General features: G+C 41.8%; 1 protein-coding gene across 11 annotated transcripts in view; it reads right to left on the reverse strand.

Moving 5' to 3' along the window:
* Positions 1–5,783: 5,783 nt before the first annotated feature.
* Positions 5,784–13,572, reverse strand: part of tenm4 (teneurin transmembrane protein 4) — a 142,094-nt gene continuing 134,305 nt past the window's right edge. For all 11 annotated transcript variants that reach the window (XM_047594273.1, XM_047594272.1, XM_047594279.1 and 8 more), the window contains 2 exons: positions 11,747–11,889; positions 5,784–8,815 (listed from right to left, as the gene is read on the reverse strand). In XM_047594273.1, the coding sequence (XP_047450229.1) occupies positions 8,057–8,815; positions 11,747–11,889 (902 nt within the window). In that variant the 3' untranslated portion in view covers positions 5,784–8,056. The remainder of the gene's footprint in view (positions 8,816–11,746; positions 11,890–13,572) is intronic.

Here is a 13,572-nt window from a genome sequence, read left to right on the forward strand (position 1 = left end):
CTGTTTCAAGCTGAATTGGTTTTCACTAGGTCACGCAATGTTGCCCAAAAATATCTTCACATAGAAGTAAAAACATTTTTTTCTCTGTCAGCATTAGTAATTGTGTTTTCATCCTTTGCCAGTAATATGGTAGTGTGTGTCTGCCTGAGCTTGAGAGAAAGAGGTCAACAATTTTATTAGTTCTGCATTTAAAGGAATTTTGGTTGGAAAAACTATGAAAGAAAACAAGCCTCTCAGTGAAATGTGCTAAAAATTTTCCCCACAACTTTAAAGCAGTTGGACTGCCAGGTCTATTTGTATGGGTAAATGAAATGAGAGGTGAGGCATGTCACAATCCAAGTGCACAATGTGGAAATAAATTCCCCAAGGCTGATCTACATAATAGTATTCGTAATGGACCAAAAGGTTCTGTAACTAAAATAATTCTGTCAGGCTGACTTCAGGCTTTATATTTTAGACGGAAAATACTCACAGCAACAGATTTAAAGGAGGACAAAGGAAGCAAAGTCTCTATCTCCTGTGTTTCTTGTGACAGATCAATCACTTAATATGGACTTCTATTAACTCTGTGAAAGTTAAAGCCATATCTAATCAGTACCTCTAACATTTAATCTCTAACGTTTCTTCAATTCACAAATGCCTGTTACTTTCTTTGACTGACTCATGGTGTAGTGAAAAAATAAAAATTAAGGAAATGTCCTTAGGGGATCCATGTAGTTCACAAAGTGACACTAAAGTTGGCAAAGCAGCTATTAAACAACTGTGTGATGATGTTCAGTGCTAGTGGTAATAAGAATAGAAACGCCTTTGGCAAGGTGTGTTTTGGGGCTTTTGCCCCACACAAGAGATGTTATATGTATTTCAATTATGGTAAAACTTTCAGCTTTGTTTATGCACTTCACCGACTGTCATGCTATAAAATTCCCACAAATGACTAAATCTAGAACAATCTCATCTCAGCAACTCAAGCTGGTGCAACGCATCCTCAACTGTACCTTCACTGAAGAACAAACTGGTCAGTTAAATTATAGACAGAAGGGGCTTAACCTCTTTGTCTCTAGGTCTATTTTTCTGCCTCCTGTGCGAAAATGTCATATAATAATAAATGGGTTATATTTTCACAACTCTGGTTGTATGAATAATTTTGGTCACCTGTGACACAAACACCTGTAAGATTATTTTTATCTTACTTTATGATTTTGCGAATGTTATTTTCGCGACTCTTTGGCTTCTAGCTCTCTGAGTTTTTTGTTGCACAGTGAAGAGACAGACATCTTTGTAATTAGCAGCATCTCTGCTTTGATATGATACATTCACATGACACCTGTTTGTATGTCTATCTTGAAGTGGTGAGGTTAGCAGAAGCACTAAATTAGACGTTGGGGTTTTATTGGAGTTTTATTTGTGTTTCGTTTAGATGGCTTTTAGATGAGTTTCTCCCGGTCATTTTGGTGTATTACATGCTCGGAATGGGGTATGCTATCACGCCTCTAGATTGTCTGTAGCGTATGTACTGTATCTCACCTCAGCCGCCTGTACGGTATGTGCTCAGGTCAAAGTGGTTCAACCCTTTAAAGCCTGAACGTATTGCTTGTGATACGTTAAAGCACGCTGTATTTGAATTACCGCAGTGGTTTGCTCTATTGTGTGGCTGAACACTGAGAAGTTGTGCTTTTGTCTGGAAGACCTTCATGACATCTCAAGAGTATAACTTTAACCAACAATCCTCTCTTCCTGAGGATCACCAGTCTTGCAGTGAACAGCAGCGGTGCGTCATCATTATCGTAATGGCAGCTTCCCATTGTTCAGCCACACTTTGAATTTTGCCCATCGGTGAGTTACGGTAATTTAAATACCTCAAACCTTTCAGGTCTTAAAGGGTCAAAAGCTTTTTTATTATTTCATGTTATAGTTCAGCTAAGAGGATTTAAGTCTATAGAAAATGGTATCAAAGGCTTTAGATAATGACTGAGGGGCTTGAGCATCCCTGTACCAATAATCTAACCTTTTGACCTGAGAGTCAATTTAAGGAATTCACAACCTTTTCTACTACTTTATGTATTTTTAATATGGTCATGCTGCTAAATGTTTTGCAGCTGCTCAGACCCATCAAATATACATTTGCCATGTTTCAACGCCAAACCGCAGCCCACATTCTATGTAACTATATGGTTCCTCTTTCTTTCTATGATCAACATATTCTTGAACAAGCACCTCTTTCCATATCTTTACTTTTAATCACCGCTGTCATGCTAACCGATGAAGACATTCCCTGACTAGAGTTTGTCATAGAGAGAAGTCAATAACACCTATTTCTTCACGGACATAAAGTGCTACATGATAAGCTGTCCTAAAACATTAAGCATTTGTTAACCTTTCAGTCAACCAAATGCTTCCAGACACTTAGTTTGAATGCGTACTGATCCTTTGCTACGGACAGATTTGACCTCAGGCATAATTAGCCTAATAAAAGCATTAGATATGCTGTCAATATGATTTGCATAATCTGCAAAGGCAGTTTCATTCCTGAATGCAAGCTGTGTCCGTGTGACTTAAAAATGCTGCAGTGACATTTCTCTGGGTCTTTGTTCACACCTGTCAGGGGGAAATGTGATGGGAGATGGCAGCTGCAGCTGTGTCCAGTGTGTCCACCATGTTCACCAAGACCCTGCAGGAGTCCAGTAGAGAGCAACCATGCACAGGGAGTATACATTTCTGAAACAGAGAGCAAGAGTGAGAGAGAGAGAGAGAAATTTCATCTTCTACCGACAGGATTAGTTTCTTACAATGTCAACTGTGACATAATCCATGGAGATCAGAAAGAAGAGAAAAACTTAATTATTAGCCAAGGAGACAAAATAATGAAAAATACATGACTGACTTACATTAAACCAGATTTCAGAAACGTTTTCCCATGTAAAAGTTAGTAAAATACATGTTTCTTCACTAGACTTTTTTTTTTGTAGTTCACAAAAAATCATCTGCAGCGGCACTAAAAAACCCTACGGCGGTATCTCATCACAGGTTATTGATTATCCTGGTGATGTGTATCCGTGTGAAAATGACTTCAATACTGAAACTCATACAATAAGTCACTCATAGCAGCACAGAGGTCAAATCTGTCAGGTGACGTTGTTGTACCATGGCGCAGTACAGCCACTCTCACCGGGCTCTTAAGTCTCCCTTTTTAGGGGGGAAATAACGCTTCTCATATTACAAGCGTGCAGCATTGCATTGTTTAGGGTGCTACTACTGCACATTTTCCATTTTCCCTTTGCAGGTCAGATTGTATGAGTGGAAACACTGGCCCTTGTATGAACCATAGAAATATGACCCATCGCCTCAGTTTCATTTCCAGAGGTTGGACTTTGCAGAGTGCTTCTGTTGCTGCTCTGTTTTGTCATCATGGCAGACGACCAAATGAGACCTTGAGGAAAATTTTACCGCCCATCTCTGTGGCCACTTGGTTTACCGTCCCTTGCCCCATTAGCTTACATGATTGGCCCACCATTTGCATAATTGGTAGAGAGGGGCATGTGGACCTGAATGATCAAAGACATACAGTAATGTATTATCATGAAGCTACATGGGACACGTGGACCATCATATCAACCGGTTATTTTATGAATCTGGGGGAAACGAACAAGTGAACAAGAGGAAAACAAGACACAGCAGGAGTTTCATTGAGCGGTTATTTTTCGGACTATGTACAGGATTCATCGAGGGAATGGATGGCTGGGCCTCAGCAGGAATCAACCTTTTTCTGATTTTAACAGCAAATACCTTTACCCGGTGTTTATCCAACACTTGGGCTGAGTGGTAAAATTATCAGTGAGAGGAAACAGATGAAGCGTGAAAGCATCGCGAAGATATCGCTTCACATCCGGCTCAGCAAGGTAATGAGAAATAGTCCATGCATGGTTTTTTGGGATAAAGATTTTTGCTTTCTGTTTCCTATCGCAGTGGGGAAATCTGGCCAATGGGAGAAATTTCTTCTTTCTTCTCGCATAAATATCTAGAAGGGAAGTCAAGTCTAAATGCAATGCAGTTTGTTGAGTAAATATTGGATCAAATCAAGGGTTCGGCTGCATCAGCAGGAATTGATGTAGCTGTCAGTGTCTGAACCAATTCTCACTGGAAAAAAAATTACTATTTTATTTAGTCTGATTAATGGAACCTGTTGTGTTCCCATTTAAAATAGACATTGGTCGTGTGTAATTTGAATTGCATTGGGATCAATCCTGCAATCATTCGTTGCTTTAACTGATTGGAAGTGCAGTTAGAAAGAGTTTCACTACCATGCTGCAGAAATAACAACAACAAATGTGCAAGATTTTTTTAAAAAAGTCTTAAGTTATTCTACAAGCATTATACAAATTATTTTTTACCATAAATCACATACCATTTGGACCATGTTTTTAACTATGAATCATAAATAAGTTTTATAAGTTATATAAAATGCTTATATCTGACCCAGTTTTAAGTTTGAGTTATAAAAAAATGAAATTCCTTTTTTTAGGGATTCAAGTACACTGTGGTAACCTCCGCTCCACTACAGAGGCTGAGGTGAAGCTATTGTTTTGATGATTCTACGAAAAGACTACAGCGCTCCAGGCTGTAGGACATTTTGCCTTTGTGCAGCAGCAGAACGCCTCCTGCACAGTTTCTCCGTGAGCAGGGCCGTTCCCCGGAAAGAAATCCTCCTTACCACGGGCATGGAAAGGAAAGCCACAGATTGGAAATGTTCTATTGTGCTGTCAAACCAGCAGAAGCAAACATTAGTGTGATCGTTTCCCATGATGCTTGTCCTTCATGCAGAGAGATCAGCGGTTTCCTTGGCTCGCATTAATGCAACGGGGAGAAGAACAAAATGAGAGAGTGATGTCTGCTTAGGTAAAACAGGCCTTCATGCTTCCTTCTGGGCACTGGGCTGAGCTCCGCCTGCAGTGAGTGTAAATGTTCCAGGCTCCCTTGGCGGCACCACACACTGGCAGCTAACTCCCGAGCCACCCCGCCTGCTAACAGGATGAGCCCCTGAGCGCCACTTGTTTCAACAAAGTTATCAAGTTTAAAAACTGTCTCCTGGTGGCTTTTGCAGCATCAAAGTAACCGTCTTCAACTTTGACAGGTTAATTAATAGTCAAGCTTTGCGCCGCATCCTTTGAGGATTTTCATGTGACATTTAAATACATTCACTGTAGACGAGTTGATATATTCTTCGCACTGGTGATTCATTCATATGTTCACTCTATGTGGAGGCAGTGCATGTTTAACTAAATAGTGACACATGGTGCACATGAACTTATGAAATTTAGTATAAAGTGAGAATTATTGTGTGTATACTGTACAGCATAGGTCTTCAACAGGAGGTTTGCGACCCCTAGGGGGTCTGCGGTGGTACTGCAGGTGGGTCGCAAAACCTTTGGTTGATTAGACATTTTTGTATATATATATATTTCCCCCCCAACAAATTTAAATTTCTTTAAATACACATTGACATGAATCCAACATATTTTAGTAAAGGGATGAGGGATAGCTTAATATCGAATGCAAAATGATAATAATAATGTATATTTATAAATAGCACTAGTTTAATATAGAACACATACAGTAGGTGGAGGGTCTCTGCTTAACTTCTCCATCAGTTTGGGGTCCTTGGCCTGAAAAACAGAGTATGTAGAGGAACCGTAGTACATGTCCTAGTGTCTCACTTTGAAATTCAGTGCATAATCAGTGAGTGTTTTTCACTGATTATACAGTATGTAGAACAGAGCACAAAAAAATAAAATAAACACAAAATATTCCCTTTATTTTTTTTTTCCTACCTTAAGACTACACAGGGTCACCAATGTAGCTCTAAGAGGTATCTACATTTGCATTTTATTTACAGCTTACTTTGATGCCTTCGTATTTACAGTCAAAGAGAAGCGCTAAAAACACAGTGTTGAGAACAAACCGAAACTCAAAATGAGTCCAAAACTTTAGAAAAAGATACAGTCTCATGACGCAACAGTTGTCAGTGCAATATTCCACAATGCAAATATCCTTCATTCATATTATGTAGAACGTACATATTTTTTTTTTCCTAAAACAAAATGTCACTGAATCAACCGACATCGGAAAAAAAAAAAAATAACCACGTACTGTTTGCTGTGTCGTTTTTACACACTGAGAAACTCAATCATGCCCCCACCGCCTCTACACTCAGAAACAAGTCCATATGCTTAATGGAAAATATGATGATGTCATGGGTGTGTAGTGGCTTGGCATAGTTCAAAAAAGTACCAGAACTCAAATCAACGTCATAATTTCCAAAATTGACTCAATTCCTCTTGAGTTTTTCACACCATGACATTTTCAAATGAGAGGAAGAGAATTGTCCTTTGCGGTATCCACTGACATGAGCCAGAAAGTGTCCATGTGGGTTATTTCCAGGGTTGACGTGTATGGACGACCTTAAGTCTGTAAACGGGGACTAGTACACCTGCAGGTCTAATGCATTTCAGTCAGCCATGGGACCAAGTGGCGCCCTATCCTGGAGAACGAAAGCACTTTCGATGCCGACCTGCAGGCAGCCCTTAGGGCAAAGGCAATTTGTATCTTTCATTTCACCCACAACACAATGCAAAGCCTGTGTCTCTGCAGCCAATATGTTAACATATCACTATCACGGATTGGTTTCCTTAACCCTGTCTGATGTCTGTTTAAAAATATTCTGATCCCAAACTCCATTTAATTGGACAATATGGTTAGGAATACTGACTCAAGCTCACTGATTAAAAAAATAAAATAAAATAAAATAAAAAAAAACACTGCCTTTCATATGCTATTGAGATCAGTAAAATGCAGTCAGTCTAATGAAAAACACGGTAACTGATTTAACTAAACCACCTTTCATAGTTTATTCCATGTGTTCAAACACCCTTATGTATTGTTCAAGTACAACAATTAACAATAAAAGGGACAATAGTTCACATTTTTTTTTTTAAATTCACATTTGTTATACTGTTAATTCATATAGCTATTTATAAAACAAAACTAAAATAGAATTAAAACCATTCCTGTAAAATACCTTTTTGTAGTTTAATACAGACATTAATTCCACAGTATTTTCTTACAGAGTTGGCTCTTCACTATTTTCATAATCGAGTTGTTTGACCACAGTCAAATAAAAAGGAGCAGAGAACAAATTTTCTGTGTTTTCTTCCGTGGAGAAAAAGTCCAGTTAAAAATTAAATACACACCAAATTAAAAACAAAGTCACCTCACATCCCTTTTGTTGGCTTTACCACACAATATAAGCTTAATTAAGCGGTTTTGCTAATTTTTGTAGTTCATAAGAAAAGGCCAACATGCACGGTCAGGGTGCACTGAAGCCTTCCAAGCTAGGACCATAAATGAGTATCAAGCCTCCTCTTAAAAAAAAAAAATAAAAAATTACACGACATCACACAAATGAAGGTGCTTTGACAAGTTCAGCTGGGGTTTTGATGAAGGGCTCTACCGCCAACAGAAATCTCTCTCATTATTTATGGATGACTGGGGCTATGAGGGATTCAAGTATAAAAAAGAAGTGATTAAAAGAGAAGGAATCTCCTTGGCTGAGGCGCAGAAAAGGCAGAATGGAGCAGGCTTGTGAATAACAATATGCACGTCTGGCAGCGGAGTGAGCCAGTGAACGTAATGCATTACCAATACTCCTCTTGGATTCCTTTGAACAGAATCACCAACAGGGATGAGGAAATGGAGTCACACAAAAAATGAGTCAAAGACATTGCAAATTTTCATCCTCTAGCAGCCGCACTTGGAGGGCAAAGACTGTTAAAGAATCTCCAAAAAGAGAAGGGCACTCTTCTATTAATACAGTGCAACTGATTGCAACCATGTTTTCTCTCTCTGTTTTTTTTTTTTTTTTTTTTTTTTTTTTTACAGTATATTAAAAACCAAGTTGAGCACAGTCAAAGAAAAAAAAAAAATGTGGTCATGTACACAACTGTCTTTGGCAAAGTCCCATGTCCTGCATCTGAGTCTGTTACTAGAAAGCCCCGTGTTCATGTCACCTTCGGCCCATTTCACTCTGTCTCATGAAATGAATGTTGTTGACACTGTCTGCCAGCTCGGGGTACTGGTCGACTGAAACAACGTAGTATCCGTCGTAGCCTTGCACCTTCCCGGACCCCAGGAGCTGCTGCTTCTCCCCTTCAGTCCAGGTTCGCGAGCCCTCCTCGCCGTCCCTCAGTCTCTGGCGCTCCCGGGCCCAAGCCTGGGCCACAGCTCTCTGCCGGGCCAGCTCTAGGACGCGGGCCTTCTCCTCGTCCACGCTGCTGCCGTAACGCGTATTCAGACACAGCGCGCCGTACTGCAACTGGATGTCAGTAATGCGCCTAGTCCTGCCGTTGAGCACGGTGTTGACCTGAGACACTGTCACGTTGACGCCGTTCTCCAGAGTGCGCCGGCCCACCGTCATGCCGATGAGGGCCAGGTCCCCCTCCACCGAGCCCAGCTTGACGAAGTAGTGCGTGTCCATTCCAGTGACGGTGAAGTGGAGGTTTTCGAGATAGAACGCGTCGTTGAGGACGGCGGCCATGCGGCGCCCGTCCTCGTTGGCCAGGCTGATGATGTCCGTGCCTATGCGGCCGTCCCGGATGGCGAATTTCACCCCCTTCCCGAAGATGGAGCCGCCGGAGGCGAAGATCTTCTTGTCCTCAGTCTGAGGACATCCGGCACTTTTGGCTCTGTAGATCTGGCCAAAACGTTCCAGCTTCACAAAGGCCTTCAGCTGCCTCTGAACTTCACACTGAACACCCAGCAAAGACTGCAGAACAAAGACAACACTGTTTAGTCACACAGCCCCCGCAGCAGCTACACACACAGTAAAATATAGTTTTCTGTTTGCTCTCTGAGAAGGAAATTGATTTAGAAAATATCATTCTATTGTTTTCTTTGAACTGTGTCTTCAAAATATTTTTTTGTTTTTTTTTAAATGTTTTTGAAGATAGACAGTAAATTCAAAGGTGGCACATAAAATATAAACCTCGCATTGATCTCATATTCTTATTTGATTAGACGTCTTTATTACTTTAGATATAAAAAAAAAATCAGGCTAAAATTGCTTCTGTTATCAGTGGCGAACAACAAATCCATGATACTTTGAAGCTGTGAATGCATCGCACATAGTCAAGGTAGGGGCAGAGGTGTTTGTCAGCAAATGCAATTCTCTCTGATCATTTATGACAGCCATGATATTTTGAAAAAGGGTGAAATTGCTGTCTTCTGACAGCCATGCTGTGCCAAACATTAAACAGGAATCTGCTGGTAACTTGTGTATGTATCACATTCCTTTAGGGATCAAAGCTTTCTATAGATACCGCGTTCCTCTGAGCCAAAATTAATATTTGCTCCTAACACCACTTGACAAGAGATACTCCTAAGGAAGAAAGAGAGATGTTAAAATGAAGAGAAAGATATGAAATGGAAGCCGGCCAGCGCACAGTGAGACAGTCGCCTGGATGCATCTGAGCAGCAACAAAAAGGCTCTCAAACTCTACGCCTTCCTGCCATTGCCTACGATAAGAGGCACTCAGCGTCCTGAGGAGTTTTTGTCAACCAGTCACAACCAAAGTCTTCCTGACAGTTTCTAATTCTGTCTGGCTGTGCTTCTGCTCGAGGACGACTACAGGCTGGGGGACTGGGCGGGGCTGACGGGTGCAGAACAGGCTGCAGCGGCCGGAGAATCTGCCTCCTCTTTCACGTGACGACTGCATCAGATGCAACACGAAGAGAAAACCTGCGAGAAGGGGGGGCGGGGGATGGGGATGGGGGGGGCAGCTGGGCTGTCGGGCCTCTCGGGAGCCGCGGCCTGGGGGGACACTTCACACCACGCCACTCCGTGTTTGTTTACCGTGCCAGTATGTGACCTGGTCAGCTGTCCCAGGGGCGGCGGCGGTGCAGGGGGCAATGTCCTCCACTTTACTGAAAGAGCCTCCCGGGAAACTTCCGCAGAGGCATCATTCACCTGGCATGGGGGCGCAATCAGCTTCCAGCACAACCCGGAATGAAAGATCAAGCCTCGCGCCGCACATACCTCATCTATCTGGCCCCTTATGGCATTTTTCAATCTGTGTGTGGATTCAGCAGCACGGCAAAAGCAGGGGTTTAAACGGACAGAGACAGAACGGGCGGGGACGCTTTTCTCCCGAACAGAATCAAACTGTACGGGGTGCACCGCATCTTTTAAAACTATATTTACGCTTTAAAGAGGTCTATAATCTTAATTGGGCTGGTTTGGCCATCTGCAGAGAGGATCAGCGTGGCATTAGCCATCTCACAAGACCAATTTTGAAGAAGCTCGTCTAGATAAGAATATCAAGCGGCAGCTCGTGCGCGGCGTAAAGACTAATTATCTCAATCTTTCCTTACATAAAATTTATAGTTCATACTCCAGAGGAGTGCTGAAGGCAACGCTCCTTCACAAACAAGAAGAGAATCGTCTAATCTAGGCTAACCTTGTTATTTGAAGCCTCAATAGCGGGATTTTATTTCGGCTATTGAAGTCGATCGTGTGTATTCTTGAATATATAATTGAAGAGCCGGTTGTATAGATGAAACATTCTTCTCAGTTATATTTTTATTCAAATGCACCTACTTATATTTAGTTCTTTCGAGTGGAAGAAAACATAGATTAATTTTAGCATAATGATAGCCCTTTTATCAAGACTTCAAGTCATAAACAGTCTTAGTCACCACATATTATCTTGCAGTGGTGGCGTTACAGTCTTAAAATTATGGGATTTTTAAAAACGGGATCTGACCATCACACAGAGAGTAATTTCCCTCAGCGGTTAGTTAGAACTGCAACTGTACATGCCTGAAAGAGGAAGTTGCATTTATCCTCTTTGATCTACAACACGATTCCATCAGATGTACTCCCAAATAGCTAAAATGGAAATCGCTGGGATGTCTTTGGATTCAATTATGTTGCAATTCCTTTGTAGATGGGCACCTTTGGCGAGTTCAGACATTTCTCTGTGGAGTGTCAGACACAAGCAGAATGCATCAGTCCATCAATCCCATTGGGATTTGACGGTAACCTTCCTGAGCGGTATGCGCTCGATGGGGACAAAACTGGGATTTCTACTGCTATAACTTTTGCCCTACACATGTGCGACCTGTAAAATTACAATGCAGATTTGCAAGTATTTAATTTTCCAAAGTTTATAGGCTTAACAATAGATGGGGACAGTTTTTTTTTTTTTTTTTTTACGCGCTATGCTTAGCAGCCAGAGTGTGATGAAACATGAATCTGCCCTCTTGATGGGTGGCATTCACTAGTCTAGCCGTAACCAAACCCAGGCAAACAACAATGGCCTCTTCAATAATTCAGGTGAGTTGGAGGCAACTTAAAAGGGCTGATAATAGCGAGAATCAGAGCATGTCTACCACTCCTCAGACCTTGGCTAACAGTGTAAAACTGAGATGAAATCAATGGCTGGTGGTGGAGGGAATGGAGAGTGAATTTCCCTAATGGCAGGACAATTACAAGAGCTGTTTAGCTAGACCCCATTCCACAAGACGAGGACTAGAGGCTGAGACCTGGCTCACCGGGGCCATGTTTTGGCCTGATAGCTGCCTGATCCCCCGGGAGTCTGGCAACTCAGAGCTAGGCCTATTTGCTAATGATGCTGGAAGTGAAGGCAGAAAGTGATCTGTGGCAAGATGAAAGGACGGGACAGGTGAGAGCGGCTACCTTGGTGCTATCCCACTCCTGCGTTTTGATCTGTGTGCGGACCAGCTCGTAGGACGGCTCCATGGCTTCCGTGTTTGGTTTGCGGTAGCCGGGGATGACATTGTACAGCTGGAAGCCGAACGTCACCAACCAGCTGTTCACATCTGCGGAGGAGAGGTCGAGTCAATGAAACAGCGACGGGCGCAAGCAAACGCGAGCATATCTCTGCCTTCGGAGGAACCACAAAGCGCACGAGAATTAATTTGTTAAATCTGGACCGCTCTCGTTCTGCGGTCAAGTGGCAGTCTCCTTGAAATGCTCCTCACTCAGCCTGAGCACTTGATTTGTTTATGAAATAGGACCAGCTATGCTAAACACTTGAGATGGTGTGGATAATTCATGTCCACTCCTACAGGTGCAGCACTAATGACACACAGCTGGGTCCCGCAAACGGCAAGTGACATCTGCTGCTGTGCTGATAATTATATACTTTAATTTCATGTCATTTCAAGGCATGTGAGACTTCAAGACAAGATATTTTGAACGCTCAGCGGGTTCTTCTGCTACATTTTTTTCTTTTTTCTTTTTTTTTCTAATGAGAGGCTGAAAGTGACACGTCTGAAATTCAAATCCATGCAATCATGATAAAGTGGTTCAGTTAATACCAGCCACCAACACTGTAGTTCTAGGTGCTGCTGCCAGACGTTGTAATAAGTTGTCATTAATTCTGAATGTAACAAAGAAGGCTGCAGCCAAGACTGGAAGCAAAGTTTGTGTTAAATCTGAGCTGTTTGTTTTCTGCTCCTTTCAGTGTGTTTATTATGAACAGCAGAATCATTGCTGTGACACTTCATGGGGAGGGGGGGGCAAGTTTGTCACAGATTGGCACTGCCACATTTGTGGCACCTGACAAAGCTTTTTTAAATAAGAATTAGTTTGAGGACAATGAAAGGACCTTGGTAATTTAGGGAAAGGAATGTGAATGTCAGCGCCATCAATCACAATTGAGGCAGATCCAGTACAGTATATCTATCTAACAGTCTGTTTAGCATTCAAATGCCAGTCAGCCCCTAATGGTGGACTCTGAAGCTGAACGCCTTTCCATCTGCCAGGCACTTAAATGGCTTTTGCTGCAGTGAAAGAAGGAGAAGGCTAAACTCTACCTGAACAAAAAAAAAATTTACTATATTCCCTCACAGTATTGTCTACAGGTAAACGAATAAAGAATACAAAAAAAAAATATATATTATTACACAGCCAACATAATTGAGTAAATACAAAGCAGAATGAATTAAATCTACTCTTTATGAATGCGATCCAGCTGAAGCCGACTGGTTGAACCACAGAGCGCTCACCGAGTATCCTTAACAATGTTGTTTTGCTTCCAGCTAAAGAGATTGATACAACCAGGCCTGGCTATGGTTTCTATGGTGCCATTGTGCTCTCCTTCTCCATTTGGGGCGCTTTCACTGCCATTTACCTCCTCTCTACCTCAAAGAACACAGAACATTTCTGGGAAGGGACCTGAGTGTTCGACAACAGAGAGGGCTTTACGATACGCCATTGTTCCCTTTGAGCACTTTTCAAATGATGGCCACTGGCCACAGGCACAAGCGCACACACAGACACGCAACCTCAGTGTCCCAGCGAGAAAGCTCTTAAAACCTACAAAGCCTGTTGCTTTTTAATTTAATTTCAGCTGGACTCTTTTTTTTTTTTTTCTCAATCGTGGCTTGATGTTTGAAATAATATAAAAAATAAAAAAAAAACACACCAAATCTGACACAGACAACTACTGTTTGCTGTAAGCGACAGCAGTAAAAGTAATACGCATTATTGTTTGCTTT

Source organism: Mugil cephalus, chromosome 9, assembly GCF_022458985.1.
Source record: "Mugil cephalus isolate CIBA_MC_2020 chromosome 9, CIBA_Mcephalus_1.1, whole genome shotgun sequence".
In the NCBI taxonomy this organism is placed as follows: Eukaryota; Metazoa; Chordata; class Actinopteri; order Mugiliformes; family Mugilidae; genus Mugil; species Mugil cephalus.